General features: G+C 60.6%; 1 protein-coding gene across 31 annotated transcripts in view; it reads left to right on the top strand.

The window, feature by feature from the left end:
* ACSF3 (acyl-CoA synthetase family member 3) overlaps positions 1 to 19,435 on the top strand; it is a 65,030-nt gene extending 45,595 nt beyond the window's left edge. For 8 of the 31 annotated variants that reach the window (XM_073795685.1, XM_073795686.1, XM_073795687.1 and 5 more), the window contains 6 exons: positions 2,540 to 2,666; positions 3,325 to 3,415; positions 10,044 to 10,178; positions 10,619 to 10,730; positions 12,719 to 13,022; positions 13,169 to 19,218. In XM_073795685.1, the coding sequence (XP_073651786.1) occupies positions 2,540 to 2,666; positions 3,325 to 3,415; positions 10,044 to 10,178; positions 10,619 to 10,730; positions 12,719 to 13,022; positions 13,169 to 14,469 (2,070 nt within the window). In that variant the 3' untranslated portion in view covers positions 14,470 to 19,218. The other 23 variants (XM_073795690.1, XM_073795691.1, XM_073795692.1 and 20 more) reach the window with 21 other exon arrangements.
* Positions 19,436 to 24,629: the final 5,194 nt, after the last annotated feature.

Raw genomic sequence — 24,629 nt, 5'->3', positions numbered from 1 at the left:
AATGAGGTTAGTTTTTTTTTTTTTAACATCTTTATTGGGGTATAATTGTTTTACAATGGTGTGTTAGTTTCAGCTTTATAACAAAGTGAATCAGTTATACATATACATATGTTCCAATCTTTGTCACCACTCTGTGGGTCACTTTGCCCTCTCCCTTTTAGGTTGTTGTTGTCATACGTAACGTCTATGTATACGGTAAGCTCCATTAAACAATGTTACAATTTTTGCTTTCAATGGTCAAAATATTTTTAAAGTACTCATGAGGAAAAGAATAGTCAGTTTTATTCAACCAGATATTTACCAGTTCTGTTGCTTTTCCTTTACTTCTGATCTTCCAGGTTCATTCGGGTGTCATTTCTGTTCTGACTGAAAACTCTGTAGTCATTTGTTTTAGGTCAGATCTGCTGACGACAAATTCTCTTCTTTCTTCATCTAAGAATGTCCTCACTTTATCTTCATTCCTGAAGGTTATTTTCACTGGATTTGGAATTCTGGGTTGACAGTTATTTCAACACTTAAAAAATATGTTATTCCACTTTTTTCTGGCCTCCATTGTTTCTGCTGAGAAGTCAGTAGTCGTTGGAATGCCTCTAAGTTATGCTCTGCTGTCAAGATTTTTGTCTTTCTTTTTAGTTTTCAGTGATTGGATTGTGATGTGTCTGGGCTTGTCCTGCTTGGGGTTCATGGGGCTTCTTGAATCTGCACATTAATGTATTTCACCAAACTTGAAGAGTTTTAAGCCAAATTTTATCAACTATCTTTCTGCCCCTAGCTTCTCTTCTGGGAATCCAACAGTGTGACTGTTAGCCCTTGTGGTGTTGGTGTAGGCTTCTGAGACTCTGTTCAATTTTTCCAATAGTTTTTTCTCTGTTGTTCAGATTGGGTAACTTCTATTGTTCTGTCTTCAAATTCTCAGATTCTTTGCTTTGTAATCTCCGTTTTGCTCTTGAGCCCATCCAGCAAATTTTTCTTATTTCTGTTGTTGTGTTTTTCAGTTCTAACATTTCCATTTGGTTCTGCTCTGTGTCTTTTATTTCTCTGCTGAGACTTTATATTCCCGCTTATTTGCAGTGTTTTCTCCCTTACTTGTTGGAGCACATTGATGACATGCGCTTTCACGTCTTTCTCAGGCACTCCCAGCATCTGTGCCGTCTGGTGTTGTCCTGCACTGATGGCCTTTTTCCATAAGGGTGGACACTTGCTTGGCTTTCCATGTGCTGAGCAATTTCGTGTTGTGTCCTAGACATTTTGGACATCGTGTAATGAGACTCTGGACCTTGTTCAGTTCCAGTGGAGGGTGTTGGTATTCTTGTTTTACTATTATCTAGTTGACTTAAGCCTGCCAGTTCCAACCTGCCATCTCTGGGGCTGGTTTCCGCGTCAGATTATTTTCACAGCCTTTGCCTTGCCGTGTATACCTGCCCGGCAGGTGTGCCACCCCATGGCCAGGCTGACCTTGGCAGTGGAGGAGATAAAGGATGGCAGTGGAAAAAATGGTGAAATACAAATAAAGCCTGCAGTTTAGTTGAACAAACACCTCCTCTGAGCAGGCTGATGGCAGGAGCTCGGCTGGGCCCAGAACATGCAGCCCGGTCCCCTCGGTGACATCACTCCTGTGTGAGAACCAGGGTGATGAGTCGACAGCAAGGCTTGGGAACAGAGCTGCTGTGGGGCAGACTCTCCTCACCCTCTGCCTGCAGGGTTGGCCCCGGGGGCGTCCAGCTTGCCGTCCAGGCCTCAGACAAACAACTCAGACGATTTTACAGCACGTTTCAAAGGGGCTCTGATTTTTTTTAAAAGAGGGGGATATTCTTTCCCCAGGAAAGTTCATCCCAGGTGGGAGCTGATGAGCTGAACAGGCCTGTACGGCACTTGATCTCATGGGTCACAGTTAACTGTCAGCCAACTCTGTGAGCACGGAGCCAGCGACGGTGCACCCGAGGGGCTCGCTGGGCCCCGCGGCGTGTGGTGCCGCCTCGCTGTATCCTTTCCTGGCATCACAGACATCGACTCCATGTCCTCTAACACGCAGCCCCCTTCCCGCCCTCGCTGTGCTCCCAGCAGGGGAAACGCTGAGATCCCTGCTTCTTGACCACCTCGCTGTCCTAGGCGCCCGGCTCTCCCTCCTTAACGGGCTGCCCTGTGGGCTCCCTTCCTACCCCGAAGCTGCCGACCCCGAGCTTCTCCAGCAGCCATGGCAGGTGTGGGCAGCTTGCCCTCTCCTCCCGTGTCCGCAGTCGGTCCAAGAGTCACCCTGAAGACAGAGTTTCACGGGAGCGTGGCCTTTGGAGGTGGACAGTCAGGCAAATGGGGCCCAGCAGCGAGCTCTGTGGAAGCGAGGTGGACAGCCCCCCGGGCGGGGCAGGCGCGGAGGTGGCGGCCGGCGTGACCGAGGTGGGCACGGAAAGCTGCGTTTGCCGTCTTTCCCACCCAAGTGTCTAATTTCAGGAGAGCGTGTGGGCCTCGGGAGGGGCGGGGGCAGGTGGAGACGTGCCCTGGAGGGGCGAGCTCTGACGCCCACCTCTCTCTCCTGTTGCAGGTGACCCCAGGGTTTGAAGAGAAGGAGGGGGAGCTCCTGGTCAGGGGGCCCTCTGTGTTCCGGGAATACTGGGACAAGCCGGAGGAAACAAAAACCGCCTTCACCTCGGACGGCTGGTTCAAAACAGGTAGGAAGGAGGGTCCAGAGGGGACGGGAGGGTCACCCGGGTACCACCGCACCGGGACGTCCCCACAATCCTCCCTGGCGGGCAGAGATGGGGTGGGGTACACTTTGTGCTCCCGTCTTAAAGGCTGCACCTCCCACACTGCACCCCAGCCCCCCTGAGGCCTCTAGAAGGAAGGTCCCGAGGCCATGACCCGCAGGGGGGCTAGCAGCCCCCAGCCCTGTGGCCAGGCTCCCGTCCTGTCCCTTGGCCCAGCAGCCCTGCACGAGGTGGTCTCTCTGCCCCTCGTGGGTCAAGACTCTCCTTCCCGAGTGACCACTGCACTCCGCCTCCGAGACCCTCCTGGGCGCCCCGCCCTCCCCACCGCCGCCACCCCCTGCTTTGTAACCCCGCCCCCGTTTTCATAGAAGGAGGTTGGTTTGCACTTTGGTTTGGGTCCCTCGTTACGTTACTCCCTGCCCTGCACTCTCTCGCCTGCTAGAGCAGCCCGTGGAGCCAGAGCCCAGGGTCTGTGCGTGGGCAGGCAGGCACCCACCCCCCAACCTCGGAGCCCTCTCACCGCAGGCGCACCCGGGGCCCGCTCTGAGGAGCCCCACCCCTTCCGTCCACCCCGCCCCCCTCCTTGGTCCCAGCGGTCCCATCCATGTGGACGATTCGGCAGGTACTGGGTGTACTCACGGTTGCAGCTGCATTGATTCACTGCGTTTGTGTTCACACGACACACCGGCACAGCAGCTCGTGACAGCCAGAAGGTGGGGTTCTGGGCTTTCTCTTTTTCTTATTGCCTGTCTGTATTTCTAAAAGTTTTGTACTGAAAATGCATTATTTCATAATAATAATCTTAAAGCAGTATTTTCCGAAAAGGAAGGCCTGTTCCCCCGTCCGTCACGTGCTGGCCTCATAGTTAGAAACGCACCCCTCGCCAGGTCCCCTGCGGACCACAGAGCTGAGGAGAGGCGCTGCGCGAGGGGGGCGGCCGTGCCGGGGTGCGCAGGAGGCGCGCAGTGGGTGTGTCCGCGTGAGGGGGGCGGCCGTGCCGGGCTGCGCAGGAGGCGCGCAGTGGGTGTGTCCTTGGCCTGGGAACGCCTTGGGGAACCGCGGCCGGCCGATAGCACACACGTGTCTTCTCCACGGGCTCAGGCCGCACGGGTTAGGAAGGGCAGAAATCACCTCCAATCTGCCGCCGTCGTGGGCCTGAGGTCACCAGGTGACAGAGCCGGCGGCCACGTGCAGACCCCCCGAGGTCTCGGGGTGCTGGGGCTCCGCTGGGTGGGGCTTGAGGGGGAAGGGGCACATGAGGGGTTCTTCTGGGGGACCTCGGGGCTCCATTTCGGGCCCCCCAGAGCAGAGGCCTGTGCCAGGAGCCCTGGCCAGCGCCAGCAGAGGGCTCTGTGGTTGGGGCCCAGGAGCCCGGGCCACCTGTCCGTGCGGCACATTCACACACGCCCTGGCTTCCCTTTGTAAACTTCGCGTTCATACGGGCCAGCCTGGTGGCAGCCAACCACTATCATTGTCCTTTAAATGCAGTATTTAAGCAATACTACTTTTGAGCTAATCTTGCTTTTTTGTGGGTCCCTCCTGTAGCCCTCCGAGTGTCCTGACTTGGAAATCTGACTTCCTGGTGGCCATCCTGTTTCATTTTTAAATGCAGCTAAAGAGCTGCAACTTTTCTTTGAAGCACAGGAACCAAAGCCCTGTGGATTCTGCAGATGGTAGGGCTCGCTGAACGCCGGGCCGGCAGCGCTGCGAAGTGCAGGGCAGTCAGCGGTAAAACATTTTAGTCCCTGGTCGCGATGAATATTTCAGTTGAAAGGAATAGCATGCATTAATTATCGTAATGAGATGTCTTTAGGAGAAAATGATTTTGAAATTCAGTTTAATTTCATTGTAATGCGCAGCAAACAGGAAGGGAGTCTGTGTGTTTAATTGGCTCTCGGGGGTGAGGCCTGGAAGCCGCGTGCCTTTGTCACAGGCCATTAGCAATACAGGCTGCATAATGAGCGCGGCAATCAGCTCACAGCTGCTGCTCCTCCGGGGGAGAGCGTGATATTAAATAGAAATCAGGATGAATTAAACTTAACCCTTTCCCTGGCCAGCCCTTCCTGCCACACAGATTGTGGCCCGGGCTGGAGAGGGGCCGCACCCGGCCGGCTTCTCCTCAGAGGCCTCCTCCGTGTCTGGACGAGAGGAAAGAGGCCTCCCTCGGCCGTGCCAGCCATGGCCACCCTCCCTGCCCTGCGTGAAGCCTGGTTTCCATCGCCAGGGAGCTCCTTGCCAGCCCCAGGGGTCCTGGCTGCAGCTCAGGCCGGAAACCAAAGCTCTCTATCCAGAAGCACCTCCGATAGCGACCCTGATCGTGTTCCACCTGCACACGCCAGGCTGGGGAGAACCTTCCACACGCACACGGGCCCAGTGCCGGCTGGGGCAGGGAGATGGCAGTGCCGGGAGCCCCCCTCTGCTCAGGGCTTTACCTTGACCCTGCGGACGGAGCTGAGGACACAGGGATGCAGGGACTGGGCTGAGCTGGGCTACAGCTCCTACCCTCTGGACATGGTAGAAAGACTGTGACTGAACACGAGGAAACAGAAATGGTAGCTCTGCCTTATTCTAAAGAAGATTTCCTTGCACCGTTTACTGTTAGGAAGTGACGTAGTAAACTGCACACACCTAACGACACGTCAACACAGTCGTAGAAGAAATTTAGGTAACTGGGGAAAAGGTCTGTAAGGAAACCCTGCAGAACGTTAACGGGGCTATCTTGGTGCTGAGTTTACTCCCTTTTTTTCCTTCTCTAATGAGCACATGATGTTATCAGGGGAAAACATAAAAGGCTATTTATATAGCAGGAAACAAGAGAGCCCTGGGTGCACACGTGGCCGAGATCTGCAGCCTCGGTGGAACGTGGAGTCCACCGAGAAGTCGGTGAGGGCCAACTGGGGCCGAGGGAGTGGGTCCCTTGAGCCCAGTAGCCCCAGTAGGAAAAACGAGCCACGGCCACGGGCAGATCGAGAGGAAGTGCAATTGGACATAAAAATACGGAAAACGTTTTACTTCCTGGTGGTGAAAGAGCAAGTATGGAAACAGTCTCCTTTCACCAAACTGGCAGAGATTCTCCCGAAGTTGACACTTGGTGCTGTGAGGCAGGTGCTTGGCACCCGCGGGCGGGTTGTGTGTCAGGAGGGCTCCTGGGAATCCGTTCAAAGGAAACCGGGTGCGGGGCGACGCGTACGATGTTTATAAAGTGGGAAATTGGAGTCCGTTGTTCTGCACTGGGCTTGTGGGTGCCTCGTGGTGCATCCAGACCAGGAGGATCGTGAGCCTTTTGCAGCCACGACTCGAGTGATCCTGGCGTGAGGGAGCCCCTGCTGGCGTGCACCACACGCGTGTGTGTGTGTGTGTGTGTGTGTGGCCGTCATGCGGGTTTGCACCGCCAGGCACAGACGCTAGCTGCTGTCTCTGTGATTGTCTGTCCCTTTGTTTTCTCTCTGCCAGTGTTTCCTCAGTAAGCTTCGTTCCCTTACAAACACGGACGAGAAGTATAAAATCTTCCCAGTTGTCATGTGACGAAGGCCCCAGGGTGGACCCAGGCGTGAGCTCCGTCCTCTTGCCCAGCCGCTCACTCAGAGCCATGCTGAGCTCTGATGTGGTTCTCCAGAAAGCAGTGCTTTTATTTTGACCAACAATAGTTAGGAATCAGGCAGCGTGTTGAAAGGAGGGCGCCCAGGGCTTCGTGTTAGGGGTGTGACAGCACGTGTAGCTGGAGGTGGTCGACCCCTTCACGTCTGCTGACCGCGTACGACCAGAGCCCTGGGCAGGGCCCCCAGGCCCCCCAGGCCCCCCAGGCCGTGTGGTGTGGTCAGGCTGCCGATCCCGCCGGCCCCCGCCGCCCCGCGGGGCTTGGGCTCTGTGTGGAGGCGCCCTGTGAACAGGAGGCTGGGGCTGTGTCGCGGGCCTGTCTGCTGCTCATCCCTTTGTTCCCCAGCGGTCGTCAAGAGCTTTTCCTCCATGTTCTTCTGAAACGCCGGGCTTTGTTGGAGTTAAGTCTCCGAGCCACCTGGAGTGGCTTCTGTGCGGACGGCGTGTCCCCATCCTGCGCGCTCCTGCTGGGCCTCTGCGCTGCCCTTTGTTTTTTGTTGTTGTTTGTTTTTCTGGGTTTGTTTGTTTGTTTGTTTGGCTGCACCAGGTCTTAGCTGTGGTGTGCAGGATCTTTAGTTGCGGCATGTGGGATCTAGTTCCCCAACCAGGGATCGAACCTGGGCCCCCTGCATTGGGAGCGCAGAGTCGTAACTACCGGACTGCCAGGAAAGTCCCTACGCTGCCTTTTGGCCGCTGTGTCTACCCTGGTCGGCCTCAGACCTCTGGGCAGAAGATCTTTGTTTTTATCAAGGTCCCATGTGCGCAGCTGGAAGGCTCCAGCGGTCTGTCTGGTTTGGGAAGAAGGACGCGTGGCCCTCGTACCCCAGCCGTGCCCATCTTGGCCACCTGGAGGCTGCCAGACGCCTGTGGACACACCGTTCAGGGTTGAGCCACGTGGAGCCGCAGTGTTTCCCGAGGCGGGAGGGCCCATCTGTTCTGGCCTCCAGTCCTCCTGGGAGACCCCCCCGTGCTTGCCACCCACTCCAGTGCACAGCTCCCACCGGCCTCCTTTCTCCTTGTCGGCCACGTTCCCCAGGAGCCTCCTGAGGCTGGGCGGGTGGGAGGTGAGCTCTGGAGAGCTCGTGTCTGCCAGCGTCTTCGTCCTGGCTGGGCCGGGTACAGGAGTCTGGGCTAGAAATTGTCTTTACTGCTGTCAGGCCTCCACGTGTGCTGCCGGCTGCAGCTGCGTTATTCCTGGCGCGTCGTGACCTTTCCCCTCTTGAGGTCCTAGAGAATCTTCCCTTTGCACTGGGAGCCCTGAAGTCGACAGGCACGCACCCCGGGGGCTCTGGAGACCACGTCTTGTAATTCCGGGTGTTGATGGCTGATTTTCTCCCCTCTGATGCCCAGCAAGGGTCCGGGGGCTGAGAGCAAGAAGAGGGGGTGGGGAGGCCCAGCCACCGCTGCTCAGGGCCCATGGGCTCCCGTGTCGCCGTCCACCCTCCTCCGTCCGCAGAGAAGGACCGGCGGCCGTGCGCTGGGGGCCGGTGCCGCTGTTCCTCGCTCGGCCCATCCTCGCCACCTCCTGCAGGGCGCCTGCCACCCTGGCCGTAACCCGCCTCACACAGCCTCCCTCCAGCCCGCGGGGTCTGTCCGCTTGCTTTCCAGCCGCCAGTTCCCTCACCATCACGCCCTCTCCTGTCTCCTGTGCATGGCTTTGTGCCTTGAAAACGACAGTTGCTGTTGATTTTACTCCAAGAGGGAGAGAACCAAGCTGTGTGCTCAGGCGAGGCTCTGCTCTGGGAGGTTGTCGTGTCTTCGTCTTCCTTCTAGCGTTTTCCTTGGCCTCCTGCACAGCCACGTGTGAGGGGCACAGAGCCGCTGGGGCCTCCTCCCTCCGTCTCCACGGGACCCCTCCTGGGTCTTCTGTGTCTCGAATATCCCTCTGCCCTGCCCCCTCACGAGGACGTGTGTGATCACACTGAGGCCACCGGGTAGTCCAGGGTGGTGTTGACATCTGTCGGCGACCCTGCCTGACGGTGGTCCCGGGAAGCAGCAGGGCTCTCCCGCGGGGCTTTTCCTCACTCAGCACACAGACCCCCAGACCTCCCCCGGGACAGTGTCCGTGTGTCCTCAGCGCCATCCCTACCACTGCGGTGCCTGGCTTTTCTCAGAGAAGATCCTAATTCTCACTGCTCTTCATCAGGCTGGGTGAGGGTCAGTGTAAGAGCTGGTGACAGGAGACAGTGCAAGGAAGCCGCTGGAACTGTGAGCTGGTGCATGGGGAGGGGCACCTGGAGATGCCACAGAAGTGATGTCTGAGCAGAGGGACAGTGAAGGGGATCGGGCAGATGGAGAACCAGATGCCACAGATGGGGTAGCGGGTGTGAGCACCCCTGGGGTGAAGACCGTGGCTGGGGGCCCTGCCGTAGGGCGTGTGGGTGCAGCCGTGGGGAACTCTCACCCTGACTTAAGTTGGCGTCACACAGAGCAAAGAGGGTGCAGGCGACATGGCCAGAGGCCCTGAAGCCATGTCGGCCTTGGTATGGGCAATGGGGGCATCCCTGGCAGGACCAGGGCAGGGCAGTGACCCCCACCCCCAACACTGCTGGGTCTCTGGCCGGCGGAGGCCTGGCTGGGCCATTGGGTGCATTTAAGGGGCTGGTGTCCAGTGGTTGGGAAGCCCTCAGGAGACCCAGTGGCTGTCCAGTGTGGAGGGGACATGGCTGGAGCCGGGGCCGCACAGCAGGAATGGGAGAGGGGCCCCGGTGGGCCTCATGGGATGGGGGCAGACTGCGTCCTGTCCCTGTGGCCCGCCTTTTACTCCACGCCTGCATCCTTGCCCGCCAGCCGGCCACCTGCTCCATCCCTCTGTCCGGAACACCTGCAGGAGCCCGGCTCCTGCTGCATCACAGCCCACCGCAGCCAGCCAGGCAGTGCCATCCATCATTTCCTAGGCTGGGACGCCCCGCGTGGCAGGTCGCCAGGAGTGCGAGCTGACGGAGGGGCCTCCTGCGCTGGACGGTGTGATGTATCATGAAGTATTGATGATTTATTCCAGCTACTCACCCGTGTGCAGCCTGGGGTGTGTGACAGCAGACGGTGAAGCATCAGCGCCGCTCGCAGAGTGCACGGTGGGCGTCCCCACGTGCACAGGCTCACACGTCCGTGCACACGTGTGTGTGCACCCTCACACTCAGCCCCACCCCCCCGACCGCAATGCCCTGTCTGGCGTGCGGCCCCGCCCTCACTGAGCTCGTCGCCCCCCCCCCCCCCCCCCCCCCCGCCCCGCTCAGGTCTCTAGCGCCTCCTGAGGTGGGACCGCGTGGGTCCTTAGCTGGGCAGGGCTCCCGCCAGGACCACGTCCAGGAGAAGTGGGAGGGGAAGCCCCGGCGCTGAGCATGGCGGGTGGGGGGGGGCGGGGTGCCTCCCTCCTGCCAGACCCCCGTGTGACACGGCGTATGGCCCAGAGCCTTGTTGGGAAAGGGCCTGCTGTGGCCAGGACCCCAGGGAGGCCCTGAAGCTCTTCTTTCCTACCTCCGTGGCCCTGGGCTGTTTCACGGGGGTCCTGCCTGGCCCTGTGGGACGCCGCCACCTGCCTTGGGGCAGGGCCACGGAGGCGTCTGGCGTGGCGTCATGCGAGGTCCCAGCCGTCCGCCTGCTGCTTGCTGCCTCGTCCCAGAAAGGCGTTGACGCTCCCAGATGCGGGGCCCACACGTGCCGGGGAGGGTGGCACTCACATGTGTGTGCAGCGCCCACTGCGGCCGAGCCAGGTGCCTCCCACCGACCCGAGCCTCTCCCCAGGAGACACGGCCGTGTTCAAGGACGGCAACTACTGGATCCGCGGCCGCACGTCCGTGGACATTATCAAGAGTGGCGGCTACAAGGTCAGCGCCCTGGAGGTGGAGCGGCTCCTGCTGGCCCATCCCAGCATCACGGGTGAGCGGCCAGGTGCCCGGACCCTGACCTCTGGATGACACAGCTGCACTCGGCCACCCGGGCTGTCTCGGGACCAGTCCAGATGTGTCTTCCTGTGTGTGTGTTGTTGACAAAACGGGGACCAGGTACCCATGAGGGGGCACAGCACCAGGGCCTGCCTCCCATCCCCTCCCCACCCCTCCCCACAGTCGGCCTGCTCCCCCGCCCCCCGCCTGGGTCCAGGCTGGCCAGGTGCAGGCCGGGGCCCCGTGCTCAGGAGTGGTGGCGTCCTGGGACGTCCTGGCCCCTCAGAGGCTCCGTATCCCCTGTCTCTGGCCACTAGGCGGGCTTCCCTGGGGCGGCGGGTCCCAGGTGTTTCCCGCAGGTGCCCGCTGCCCTGCAGCCTGCGGTGCTCGCCCTCTTGTGCTTCTGAGGTCCCCCACCCTCTTCTTTCTCCACAGACGTGGCTGTGATCGGAGTTCCAGATGTGACGTGGGGCCAGCGGGTCACCGCAGTGGTGACCCTTCAAGAGGGACACTCGCTGTCTCACAGGGAGCTCAAAGAGTGGGCCAGGTGAGGGCCGGGCGGGTGGGCGGGGTCTCGGGCTGGGGGCTGAGGGCCAGGTGACGTGGTCCTGTAGGAGCTGCGCTCCCCGCACCACGCACACACGCACACACACGCATACGCGCACACGCACACACATACATGCACACATACACACTCATACGCGCGTGCAAAGGGCCCCAGGGAAGCTGTGTCGTGACGATGGGAGCAGATGCAGGACCCCGACCCCTGACTCAGGTGTAAGCTTCCGAGGCCGGGTCAGAGGTGGACGGGGTCCCATGGTGAGTGAGTGCGTCCCCTCCTGGGTGTAGGAGGAGCCTTGTCAGGGAAGGTCCGTTCCCAGGAGCTGAGCTCAGAGCCATCCCGATGGGACCCCAGGGCGTGGGCTGAGCAGGCTCGGGGCGCTGCTGGGCCCGAAGCACGTGCAGAGCGCAGGGCATCACACGGGCCCCTGGGCGCCGCTGCTGGCCCCAGGCCAGAGCTCAGAAAGGAGCTGTGAGTTACATCCCCAAGGCCTTTATTTTAGATCCAAGAGGTCCCTCCTTCTGGTCCTCTCTCCCCACACCCCCTACCCGACTTGCCTCCTCCTCTGCACTGAAGATATTTGTGGCTCAGCCACCGTGATTTCACAAACAGGAGGAATCCTTGTTTATCAGGGCAGCACAGCTGGGCGATTAGATTCCCCTGGATTTGCAAAATCACAGTGGGAACTTTGCAGTTTCACAAAGGCACGAAGAAGATTCTAGTCGGCTTTGCCGCTTTGGTTAAGCAGTTGCTTTGTTAAAGAAAGAACCTGCCATCCTGTGCTGAGAGCAGGTCTCCTGGGCCACGCCCGGGGCTCCCGTCGTCCCCTCACCGCAGGGGCCCGGCTGGGGCAGCGCTGCGCTGTGTGCTGAGGCTTTGGGTCCCTGGGGAGATGCTCCCAGCAGGGCGGGCCTGGGGCGGGTGGTCAGCCTGCAGTCTCCACGCGGCCGGTTCCCTGGGCTTTGTGTCCTCCCACGGGGCGGTCACTGGACAGTGACCCCGCGGCTGCCCACGCCCTGGAGGGAGGGCAGGGACCTTCCTTTCAGAGCGCAGGGCCGGCTCCGCCCCCTCATGGGGGGAGTGGGGGAGGGGCCTCCAAGCTTTCAGACGTTGGCTCAGCGAAGCTGCTTTTTCTTTCTGTGTCCTGTTCGTTGCCATTTGGGGGGTCTTTTTTAAAGGGTGTTGTTTTTTTTAATAATGTCTTCCCTTTTGCTGCCATTTTTTTCATTTCTGAAGATTCTTGAATCTTACAAGACCGCCAAGCAAAGGTCTGTCCTACGTCCTGCTGCAGACCCTGCGCTGTGCTCCTAGCCGAGGTGGGGGAGGCTGGCACCCCCGCCCCAGCTCAGGCACCGCGACACTTGGAGGGGCCGGCGTGGCCTCTGGGCTCGGTGGCAGCACCACGTTCCCGGTCTGGGACGTGGCCCGCCCACCAAACTGTCCAGTTGCAGTGGCCCACGTGGGGCTTACACCCCGGGGATAATTCAGAAATCCGGTGTCCAGATGGCGCAGGTGCTGCTGTCCGATCAGACCGTGGAGGGGAGATGCTGCTGGGCCCCCGGGCCACCTCCCTTCCCCACGGGGCTGAGCGGTGGAGCTGAGGCCGCCACTGCCCACGGGGCTTTTCCCACAGGGAAGCTGGCTCTGTAACAAACCACTCAGCCCTGCTGTGCTCCTGCCCAGGGCTTCAGTTGGCCTGGGAGCTGCTCTGACAGTTTCCTATGAGACCAGTTGCTAAGCTGACGCCCCTTGTAGGAGAACAGGGTTTGTTCTCAGAATCCGCGGGTCTGCAGGCTTTAGGGTGCGTCCCTCTACGTCCTCAGCTTCTGCTTCTTCGTGGTGGCTGTGAGTTAGGCTTCCGGCTGTGTGTCCTGCCTTTGCTGTGACCCCACCCCGCCTGTGCGCTGTCGTCCTACCTTTTACTTTTATGTCGTTACAAGCCCCACTTTTTGTTCAAACGGTTATCTCTTAAGGAGGATTCACGAATAAGGAAGATGACACGTATCCTGTCTGGCACTCTCCCCCCATGGCGGCCCCTTCCACCACAGACCCTCAAGTGTGGGGAGTGGGTCAGCTGCTGGGGACCCCAAGCTCCTGTGTCTGAAGCCTTTAACTTCATCTTCATCCTTGAAGGAGACCTTCTCCGGGTTTGGGCTTCTAGACAGACGGGGTTTCCTTTTCCTTCGTGCTCCACTCCCGCCTCACCTACTCTTCACGCAGGGCCTGCATCCTTGCGGCTGCCCCTTGACCCGCTCCACGCTGGTGGGCGGAGAGGAGGTGGGTGCCGCCTGGGAGGCGGTGCTGTGCCGCGGGGGGCGGGGAGCGGGTGTCCCTGGGGGAACCTCCGTGACCTTTGGCCCGGGGCAGGTGATTTGCGCCAGAGCTGCCCCGAGGTAACAGCGTTTCTCTCCATCTGTGGGCAGGTGGATGTAGGCACCAGCTACTGAGGCCAAGGGATGGGGTTCCTCTGCCCGCCCTCGCCGGCCCCTTGCTGCACACGTCCCGAGTGGCCAAGGCTGTCCCTACTCCTGCGGGCTCCGAGCAGACTTCGCGGTGCTGCTGTCCAGAGCCCCACTGCCCGATGCCCCGCTGTCTGCGTCACTGGCAGCAGCCACAGGAGCCTTTGTGCGCCAGGAGGCCACGATGGGTGGCCCCTCTCCCCACCACCCCAGGCAGCATCCTGTGCACCTGCTGGTTCCGTATTGAAGGGCCCCACGTGCGGCCCTCGAGCAAGGAGCAGGCAGCTCTGCTCAGGAGAAGCCTGGGCGTGGTGTGCAGAGCTGCCTGGGGCTGGGCCCGCCACGTGGTCGTTCACAGGAGGGAGCATTGTCTAACGGTGCTCCTCTTGGGGTGCGGCTGCAGGCCAGCTGCTGGACCCAGATGGCTCTGGGGTGGGAGGGTGGCTCCAGCCGGCGTGTGTGGTCATAGCACCCAGGGGTCTGTGAGGTGCCCACCCACCTCCCCCAGCTGTCCGGCCAGGGCTGCAGTGAATGGACCGCGAGGTAGGACCAGTTCTTTCCAGCTCAGGGGCTCCGGGGCGGGGTCTCGGGAGGCCTGGCCCTGGGTGAGGCTCACCCTCTCCCCCAGTGGGCAGAGGGGCGTCTCCATGCCCAGGACCAGGCCCCGACCTGCTGCGGAGGCGCCACCCGTGCCCGTGGCTCCTGCCCTCAGGCCTGGCCTGTCTCTGCAGTGGTGTCCTGGCCCCGTACGCGGTGCCCTCGGAACTCCTGCTGGTGGAGGAGATCCCGCGGAACCAGATGGGGAAGGTCAACAAGCAAGACCTTGTCCGGCAGCTCTACCCGCGCGACTGGGCTGCCCCCGAGACTGGGCGCCAGTGAGCCGGCTTCCCACCTGGCCACGCCTGACCGGAAGGAAACCGCCTCGTGCCCTCTGTCCCGGCCTCGTGGCCACGGCACACCGCACAGCTCCATGTGCTCTGCAGTCCCCGCCTCCCAGGTCCCCGCGGGTCTGGAGGTGTCACCGGGGAAGCAGGTCTCCCTGGAGACTCAATAAAGGCTCCACAGAGAAGCAGACACCTGTCCTGCGCTCCTTCCCAGGGCCTGCGTGGTCCCCGCCCACGGCACAGGGAGGGCCCGGTCTGCACGCGTGTGCACGGTGCACAGGGCGGGGGTCTTTCTGGTGGACACGGACGATGGTCCTGGGCGTCCAGGGGAGGGCGTTTCCCACCACACGAGCACCTTGCTGGGGTGTCCGGCACCTGTAGCCCTGGCAGAGGCTCTCTAGGCCTTCAGGGCCAGGGACGCAGCTCATGTGACCAGAGGACCCTCGGCCCCCAGAGGGGGCTTCCTAGACCAGGGGTCGGCACACTCTGGGATGGGCCAGGGGGCCAGTATTGGGCTCTGGGGCCAGTGTTCTTGTCGAGGCCGCAGCCCGGGCCCCACAGACCCCCCTCCCCTCCCCTGTACTGCTCCCTCCACGACACCCCCTGCCCCCGTTGGTCTTTGGATGTCTCCCTCTCCTTCCCAGACCCCCCCACACCTGCCCCTGCTGCCCGGCCCCCAGGCTCCCTGCCCTCCCCAGCCAAGGGCAGAGGCGCCCTTGGAGGCCCAGGTGTCGTGGGGAGGATGGGCGGAAGCCAGGACAGAGCCGGGGACCTGGTGGGCAGCACGTGGGGGCCAGGGCTGCTCCCCCACCCTGTGCGCACGGCCTGTGACTCCGCGAGGCCGGCCCTGGGCACGGCGTTTGCTCGGAGGAACGTCCACCCCAGCGCCCTCCTGCCCGAGCCCTGGACACGCACTGGTCACCCGCCTGTGCAGCAAGCCAGACTTCCGGGCTTGGCGCTGGCCCGCAGCCCAGTACTCTCAGGGCAGCACCGAACACTGTGGCTCCTGCTGTCCTCGTGTCCTGGGACCTGGGGACCACGAGCTCCTGGGAAGAATCAGTTCCCACGTCCCCAGATCTTTACCTCATCCCACTGGTTTGACTCTGTCTGTCTTGATACTGAAAATGTGATTCCTGAAAACGTTCACGCCATCATCTGCCTTCTGCTATCGTCTGTACAAAATACTTTCCGAAGAATAATGGTCATCTTTGACCGAGAACAAGACCGGCCTGGGACGCTGACAGGCTCTTAGACCACGTCCCTCAGGATGCAGAACGTGGCCTGGCCCCTGCCCAACCTGCCTCCTCGGCGCCCTCGGGCCAGGTCCATCCTCTGCCGCTCCTCACGTGGGTCCAGCCCAGCCTGGCGGGGGCCCTGGCCTGGCCCTGGAGACAGACAGAGACCCACTTGCTAAGCCAGCATGGCTGAAGGTCCCGAGGCTTTGGGAAAGTTCCCGGGGCTGGAAATGCCTCAGCCTGGCGGCTCCGTGTTGCCCTGCGCTCGACTCCCAAACCAAAGCCAGGGGCGGGCACCCTGGGCTCTGTCAAACCCGTAGTGCTTGGATCTCGCTTGGCTGGCCTCCTGGGCACAGCGGGAATGGACATGTTGAGAGGCAGTGGGAAGATAAGGGCGCCTGGCAGGGGCTGCTCCTCGGACGCCGCTCCCTCGGGGGCAGGGGGAAGGCCCGCGGTGGAGGGTCCGCACCTGCCACGTCCCTCCCTCCGGACATAAACCTGCCGGGTGTTCAAGGCTCTGCTGCCGTCTGCCTGCATTTATTCCCCAGAGCTCAGCATCCGCGTGAGATGCGCAGAGGGCCCGCTGAGGAGACCCCGGGGGTCGGGCGGGCTTGAAACGGCCGCAGAAATGTCAGGGCTGACACCGCGACACCTCAGGGCCCACGCGCCCCCTGCGCCACCCCCCGCCCCGCCCCCCTGTTCTGTGACATGAGGCTGCTGCCCCCTCAGGGCTCCGCCCGAGGACGGAGGCCTGAGCTCCCCGTGGGAGCCAAGGTGGGCAGCTGCCCGCTGGACCCTGTGCTGTGAGGGGGCGGAGCCCAGGGAGGGCGTGGCGAGGAGGAAGGGGGAGCCCAGGCCCCACGAGCGACGACAGCCCATCTCGGGGAGGCCTGGACCAGTGTCCCCGGACAGAGAGCCCACCCCAGGGCTGGTCGGGAGCGTGGACGCCACAACAGCAGGGCTGTCCCAAGGGAGCCGGGCCTGCCTCTGCCGGTGCCTGAGGTCCCCCAGACGCCCTCGGATGCTGGGACCACCCGTGAGGCCCCCAGAGTTGTCCACGTCCTGGCCCCCTACGCAGGCCCAGTGTCACCCCCGTGGAGAGGGGCAGGAGTGCAGTAACGCGCAGCCCTTAGCACGCGGCCATTGCTGCGCGCCTAGTTACTAGGCAACGGTCACCGCGAGACCGCTGACGCGGGCTGTTCAGAGCGGTGGTTAGTGGTCCCGCTAGGCCGGCGGTCGGCGGGGCGGCGGGCCTCCGGTGCAGAGCGAGGTAAGAGGCGGATGGCGGCCTTCTCTCCGGGGCTCTCCAGACCCTCCGGCCTCGGGCTGGCGGCTGGCGGGTGAGCTGCGGGCCTGGGCACAGGCTGGGGGTATGCCCTGCAGGGCTCCGCAGCCCTCGCCAAGGCCGCCCACTGGCGGGGCGGAGGCCTTGAGGCGGCCGTGAACCTCTCCGGGGGGGGGTTGGCTCTGCCTCCTTCATTGCGAGCAGGCTGGCTGACTCTTCACACGTTCTCTTGCCCGCGTGGTCTCCAGCAGGATTGCTAAGGGGGCTGCTGGGGTAGAGAGCTGGTCATTCTTTCACTGCTTACTTCTTCATTCTTACTTCTTTTCATCTAGGAAAAGAATCAGCGCAGTAGACAAGGCGAGGTGTGCGTTCAGGAGAGCACAAGTCAGGAGTTACTTTCAGTTGCCTGGTGATCTCATTCCTATAATTAGGTTCTTTTAAGTGTAGAGGGGACAGAAGTGGGCAAACAGGAAAGGGGGGAAAGGGCTGCTTTCCGTGTGCCAAACATCTGAAAAACTCTGAATCCCGACACGCTTCTCACGGGGGCGTTTGGATGTGAGACTGGGCCCATCTTACTTAGGGCTCGGAAGGAGGTGGAGGTGGGCCCTGGGACCCTCAGGGCCGGCAGCCTCCTCGGGCCGGGCTGTCTTTGGTGACCAATTTGGGCTCTTCAGTGGTTACTGGTTTATTCAAACTCGTTACCTCCATTTGATGACCTGGGATCTTCTGTAAAACCGTGCACTTCATCCAGGTTCCAGGTTTATTTGCACAGTCCCTTATCAATCTTGCCTGTGCATCTGGTTAAAGTACCCTTTTGTTTAGCTTCTCCTTTCCTGGTGGCTGGCTGGACCCGCCCTCACGGGCCTCCACCTAGCTGTTCTCCTAACGCCCACCTGGGCACCCCCGTCCTCACCCGGCTCCAAACTCTGGGTCCTTTCTTCTTTGACTTAATTTCTTAAACCGGGGGTGACTGGAGCACGTTGTCTGCTCCCTGTTTCCCCACTGGCCAAGGGGTTCCTGAGCTTTGGAACTTGGGGCCCTCCTGTGCCCCTACACAGCGGCTTTTCTTTCCTCAGGAGGCAGCTCTTCCTTTGATATTCCAGTTCTAGGTGCCCAGGCCCCGCTCATACCTTATTATTATCTATTCTGATGGATTGTGACTTGCGTTTTCCTGTTAAATCACACGTTCTCTGAGATCAGTACCGCTATCCGGCTTCTGGGGTTGGTATTTATTTATTTATTTATAATTAATTATTTTATTTATTTATCTCTGGCTGCGTTGGGTCTTCGTTGCTGCGCGCGGGCTTTCTCTAGTCGCAGCGAGCGGGGGCTACTCTTCGTTGCGGTGCGCAGGCTTCTCATTGCGGTGGCTTCTCTTGTTGTGGCGCACTTGCTGTAGGCGTGCGGGCTTCAGTAGTTGTGGTGCGTGGGCTCAGTAGTTGTGGCTTGTGGGCTCTAGAGTGCAGGCTCAGTAGTTGTGGCGCATGGGCTTTAGTTGCTCCATGGTATGTGGGATCTTCCCAGACCAGGGCTCAAACCCGTGTCCCCTGCATTGACAGGCGGATTCCCAACCACTGCACCACCAGGGAAGTCCCTGGGGTTGGTATTTAAATGGTCCATCCCTGGGTTCCTTCATCCCCCTCCCACCCACCCCCATGTGGCTTTGCTCTCTCTTGTGAGCAGCACAGCTGGATCTGGTGTTTTAAACTCCTGTCTCTCTTTTTTAAAAAAAAAAATTTATTTATTTATTATTTCTGGCTGCGTTGGGTCTTTGTTGCTGCACGCGGGCTTTCTCTAGTTGCGGCGAGTGGGGGCTACTCTTCGTTGCAGTGTGCGGGCTTCTCATTGTGGTGGCTTCTCTTGTTGTGGAGCACGGGCTCTAGGTGCGTGGGCTTCAGTAGTTGTAGCACACAACCTCAGTGGTTGTGGCTTGTGGGCTCTAGAGCGCAGGCTCAGTAGTTGTGGCACACGGGCTTAGTTGCTCCGCGGCATGTGGGATCTTCCTGGACCAGGGCTCGAACCCTGTCCCCTGCATTGGCAGGCGGATTCTTAACCACTGCGACAGAAGTCCCTCTGTCTCTCCTTCAGTGAGCAAATGTAGTCCATTTATTATGATTATTGATGTCTTTAGACTTATTTCTACAATTCCCATTTGCATTTTCTGCCACCACCTTAGGGATATGGCATTTGTTGTTTTACCTTCTCTTTCATTGTATTGATAAACTTCTTGGGACTTTCCTAGCGGTCCAGTGGTTAAGACTTCGCCATCCAATGCAGGGGGTGCGGGTTCGAGCCCTGGTCGGGGAGCTAAGATCCCACATGCCTCATGGCCAAAAAGCCAAAATATAAAACAGAAGCAATATTGTAACAAATTCCGTAAAGATTTAAGAAAATTCTGTACTCTTTTCTTTTTGCTTATTTGGAAATTATAAACTAAATTTCTGTTCTTTGAGCGCCTTAAAACGTTTAGATACTTGCTACAAAGTCTAAGTTGTTCGCAGTAATGCAGCACGGGGCTCCCCTACGGCTGGGATGAGGCTCCCAATACCTGCTCCTCTGCCATCTTTTTTTTTTTTTTTTTTTAATCTTTATTTATTTATTTTTTGGTCATGCCGTGCAGCATGTCGGATCTTCGTTCCCCGACCAGGTATCGACCCGGCGCCCCCTGCAGTGAGAGCTTGGAGTCTTAACCAGTGGACCGCCAGGGAAGTTCCTCCTCCGCGGTCTTGATATTTCTGTAGCATTTCAGTTTTGTTTTGTTTTGGACACAAAAATTAATAGGCTTTGTTTTCACGGTCAATCATTAAATTTACTGACATTTGATCAACTTCTTGGCTCACCGGATTTCATTTTAATGAATAATTCTCTGCAGTAGCTGTTTCAGTAACCGCCGCGGAAGGTGTAGGTGAGTCTCTACTTTTTCTCACTCTCGAATGACAGGCTGTCTGGGCAGAAGACGCGGCGCTGCTCCTCCGTGCCGGAGAGGTTTTCTTTGTCCTCAAGGCCAGTAAGTGTCTGCCTCACTCCCACGCCCCCAGGACAGAGCCCCTAGGGCCTGGGGCAGGGGCAGGGCCAGAGCACTTCTGGAAAGGTCGCGGGACCGGGGAGAGGACTGGCCAGAGGGGGAGCCAGAGCGCACTCGAGTCTGGAAGGTCGGGGTTCCAGCTCAGCAGCCTGGATGGAGAGCGTGGGGGGAGGAGCGGGGGCTCGGGGGCACCTGCAAGGTGCGCACAAGCTCCCAGCATTCAGGAGAGATCCGGGCATTAGGACCAAGGAGAGTGGCTGAAACGTGCGATTCTCCCCAGAGAAGCGAGGAGGCCGCAGGCTGGGCGAGGCCGGCGCTTCAGCCCCCGGCCTGTGCAGGCCTCTCCCTGGCCGTCCTGCCCAGGCCCTCTGTCTGGAGGAGAAAGGCCGGCAGAAAGGGCCCAGGCTCCTGAGCCCCCCAGCCCGCATCTTCCTCCTCAGCCCGCCCCTGGAGAGGGACGCACGGCGGGCCCAGGAGAGCCTGCGCGTGGGCGGTGCCTGCTGAGTGCGCCTCCCCCGCGCACAGGGGTGGAGGGGACCGGAGAGGCAGCAGCGTGTCTGTTACAGCGCCCGACCTAATCTGAACGGCCATTAACGTGATTTATGCGGCTGCTCGGGGTTCTTTGCTCCCAAATTTGTCACCAGCTCCCTTGATGTTGATTGAGAGACAGTGGTGCTGGTGCCCAGTGGGGCGGGCTGGGGAATGCGCGGGGGCTGCGCTGCCTGGGCGGGCTTGGGGACACGTTCCTTCTGGAGCCCCCCTGGGGCCCCACATGTCCCCCTCCCCTGCCAGCACCCCTCCACCCCTCCCAGCTCTCACCCACTCTGACTGGGGAGGTGCCAAGGAGCAGCTGTGTTGGTGGAATCTCTGGGCCGCATGGGAAGAGCCATGAGGCAGATGAGGGGAGCGGTTGTCCTGCAGCCCCCAGGAGCCAGCAGTGCTGGGAGACAGCCCCCCGCCTCCCCTCCCCTGCCCCCAGACCAGGAAAGACCAGCCCCTGGGCGGCCTCATTTGCCCGGAGCCCATCACCCCAGCTTCTTCCAGACAAGGACCCTCCGCAGCCCGGGCCATGCACCAGGGTGCAGATGTGACTTGGCGCGTGAGGGCTGTGACGTGATGTGTGTGCAGGACACAGGCTCACTGAGGCCTCTCCTACGGCCCCAGGAGCCCCAAATCCAAACCGAGAGCTGCCAGGTCCCAGGCAGCTCCGCGGGTCTCCCCGACGACATTCCCGCATGCCCTGCTCCACCAGTGACTGCTGGGGCCCACGGGCACAGGCTGCCCCCCAGGCCAGCTGGGAGTGAAGACGCTGGTGAGTGGGTGATGATGGAGGCCCAGGCTGGTGTGCACGCCCTGTGGGGCTCTCGCACCCGCCGCAGGGCCTGCGCCTGCCCTCCCTGATCCCAGCTCAGGCACAGCCGGCACAGCCTCCTCTACTGGTCCTCAGCGCCCTGAGACCCTGGGATGAGCAGGACGGGGGCCTACATCCCTGCCCCGGAGTCTTGGGGTGCATGCGTGCCTGGGTGCCCTGGCCCCGGCCCACGTTGGTGAAGGTTTTTACTGCAGTGGGTTTTTCCATGAAAGCCACCCTCTGGGGGTGACAGTTATGCTTACAAATTGCCTTCAAGCTTGACCACCCGAGCCCAGAGACCTCTGTTTTCTGCCCTGCCTGAACCCCCGTCAGTGTGGCCAGGCCTGCGCCCCTGAACCTCACGGGTCCTTGCCGTGGCCCGGGGCCTGGACGGCCCTCAGGAACTCGGGATTCCGGCGGGGCAGCCTGGCTCGGCCAACGAAGGTGCCACCTGGCCGAGGCCATGCCCCCAGACCTCAGGGCCAGCACGTGGGAGGACCAGACCACTGCCTCCGCCTGGCCTTCCCTGGAGCCACACTGCCCTCTGCTGGTGCCTCCGGGCATGGTGGGAGCTGCTAGGACCCCTGGTCTCCTGCTGCTCCGGTGCCTGGCGGGACCCTCCATCCCCCGAGTCAGGGCTGCTGGGCAGGAAGGGACCCCGGCCCCAGCACGTGGGGGCTTGGAGCTCAGGGACAGCCCTGGGGCAGGCTGGGACAGTCTGCCGCCCCAGGGCCTCCAGCCCGGCTTCCGGTTCTCACGGCCGCCGGTACACCCAGCTTCTCTTCTGTCTCTGTCCATCTGTCTGTCTGTCTGTCCGTCCATATTTTTGAGCACCCAAGACTTTAGAAGCGTAGTTTGAGAATGACTGTTCCGTGGTGGTGGGGGGGGGGGCCATCACCGGGCTGCTGAACAGGCAAGGCCCCCAAACCTGCCGGCAGCCCAGACCTCTGCTGTCCTGGGAGGCCCCGCCCGGCTGTGCCCTGGCCACCAGAGGACCCAGGCAGTGACACTCTGCACTCCCCACGCTCCAGCCCACCCCACCATCCCCTCTGACCCTGGGACCCATTTAAGGGACAGGAAACCCTCTGCAGGGCCCCACTGCTCCATCCAAGCCATGGAGGCCAGGCGGGGATTCAGGGCCCCTCCAGATCCGCCCCACGTTTGCCTGCCTCCACTGAGGACCCCCGTTCGTGCCGCTTCATCACATTAGGGTCTGTCGGTGCCTGACTCCCCTGGGAGGGCAGACTTATGAGGGCTGATGCCCCAGGGCCTGGAAGGGGCCTGGCACAGGGGAACTTCGGAAGGAGGGAGGGATGGGAGTGGGGAGGAGGGGAGGGAGAGGTTGTGGGGGAGTGTCTGCCGCCACCCAGCCTCTCTCATGACCTCCAGACCAGGCTTGAACTTGGAAAGGGCGTGGGCCCTGAAGCCGGTTGCCCAGGCTCCTGGCCAGGCCTCACCTGTATTGGCCGTGTCACCTTGGCCTCTGGGTCCTTGCCTGGTAAAATGAGGCCCCAGAGGCACAGGCCACGTGTGGGGTGAGATCAGTGCCTGGGCCTCCCGGAGCACACTGCTGCCCTTGACTGTGGTTACCTGCGGCTGCCCACTGGGCACCTCCACCCGAAGAGCACAGGCACCAGTTCATATCTACGAGGACCCTGTGCTCCGCCCAGGCCAATGCCTCGTGTCTGGGTCACGTCCTTCCTGTTCGGTCCTCCTGAACCCCCAGGCATTCTGCTCCCTCCCTTCTGTGTCCCATCCTGGACACGGGAGCCTGAACCCCGGGCGGGCAGCCCGAGAAGTTGCGTTCACCTGGCCGTCCCCTGGCCACACGGCGCTAGCTGACCCTCGCCTGCACAATGGGTGTGTGCATGGGAGCCCCGGGTGGGCTGTGCTGGGGCGCGGGGTCATGCGATTATCCCAGTGAGCCCAGCGAGCAAACGCCTGCTGAATCCCAGCTGAGTGGCCCAGGTGCTCACCCGGCCACACCGCCAGAACAGTTATTGCAGACTTAGCGGCTGAAACACCACAGCTTTATCTCACTGTTTCTTTTTTTTTTTTTGGCTGCGTTGGGTCTTTATTGCGGTGCGCGGACTTCTCCTTGCAGTGGCTTCTCGTTGCAGAGCACGGGCTCTAGGCACGCGGGCTTCAGTAGTTGTGGCACGTGGGCTCTAGAGCGCAGGCTCAGTAGCTGTGGCGCACGGGCTTAGTTGCTCCGCGGCACGTGGGATCTTCCCAGACCACGGCTTGAACCCGTGTCCCCTGCATTGGCAGGCGGATTCTTAACCGCTGCGCCACCAGGGAAGCCCCTCACTGTTTCTTTAGGTCCGTCGTCTGAGTGGGCTCTACCGAGTCGTCTGTTCCCGGTCACATGGGGTGAAGGCTCTGTGTCGGCCGGGCTGGCTCTTACCTGGAGCTCAGGGGACGGCTTTCTTCAAACTCATCCAGGTCCTTGGCAGACTCAGGCTCCTCAGGGTTGTAGGACTGAGGGCCCCATTTCCGCTGACTGTGGGTCTCCCGCTCCTGCACCCACGTGTCTGTCCGCCTGGCACCTGAAATCTCTCTGGTTTCCTCTCTTGCTGCATTTCTCTGGCTCCAGCTGACCGTTTAAGGGGCAGCACGTTCTCTGCTCTTAAGGGCTTCTGTGAATAGGTGAGGCTGGTCCAGGCAATCCAGGACCCCCTCCCCACCTCAGGGTCCCTCTGTCAAGGAACGTGACGTCTTCACAGGTTCAGGGAGGCCATCCCTGCCATGCCTGCTAGGCCACAGTGTCCTCATCTGCACGTGGACTGAGGCCCCTGCTTCATAGGACTATGGGGACTAAACACTGGGCCTTACTGGGGGTGTACTTGTGGGCAATTTTATCTAAGCCTGCACACTTTTACACACAATTCTCTTTTTAATATTTGTTTATTTTTGGCTGTGTCAGGTCTTAGTTGTGGCATGCGGGCTTCTCTCTCGTTGTGGTGCGCAGGCTTAGTTACCCCGCGGCATGTGGGATCTTAGTTCCCCGACCAGGGATCGAACCCACGTCCTCTGCATTGGAAGGCAGATTCTTAACCACTGGCCCGCCAGGGAAGTCCCCATAATGATTCTTATTACACTACAATTACGGTATTGTTCTAATGTCACTGCACTTTATTTCTAAAGTTATAACAGCTTCACTTCTCTGCTGAAAGTCTCGGTGCCCCCCTTTTATCAAGAGAAAGTTGAAAATCCCTAGATGGGTGGATGAACCTCCAGGGCTGGAACGCCCCCTCCCACACCCCACACCCCCTCACCCAACGCTCCCTCACAATCCTACCCCAGTCCGGTGGAGCCGCTGCCCTCCTCCCAGCTCACAGGTGCCCAACCGTGTCCCACCAGAGACAGAGGAGGCCACCCAGGGAGGGGAGGTCATGGCCCCACTGGGCTGGGTGGCGGGACCCGCACCTCAAGCCCCTCCCACTCGCACAGGACCCGAGGGAGGGTCCGCTGGTGGTGAAGGGTTGAACCCTGGGGTTGGCGGCCTGGTAAGCGGAGGGGGCGCCTGGAGGGTCCGTCGCCTTGAGTCCACCAGGAATAAGGGCTCTTCTGGAGGAGCCGGTCCACGGGCAAGGAAGGCCAACTGGCCCTTGCAGCCTGGGGTGGACCAGCGCCGGACGGGAC

Source organism: Tursiops truncatus, chromosome 19, assembly GCF_011762595.2.
Source record: "Tursiops truncatus isolate mTurTru1 chromosome 19, mTurTru1.mat.Y, whole genome shotgun sequence".
Lineage (NCBI taxonomy): Eukaryota > Metazoa > Chordata > Mammalia > Artiodactyla > Delphinidae > Tursiops > Tursiops truncatus.
This window is presented reverse-complemented; position numbering and strand designations above follow the sequence as displayed.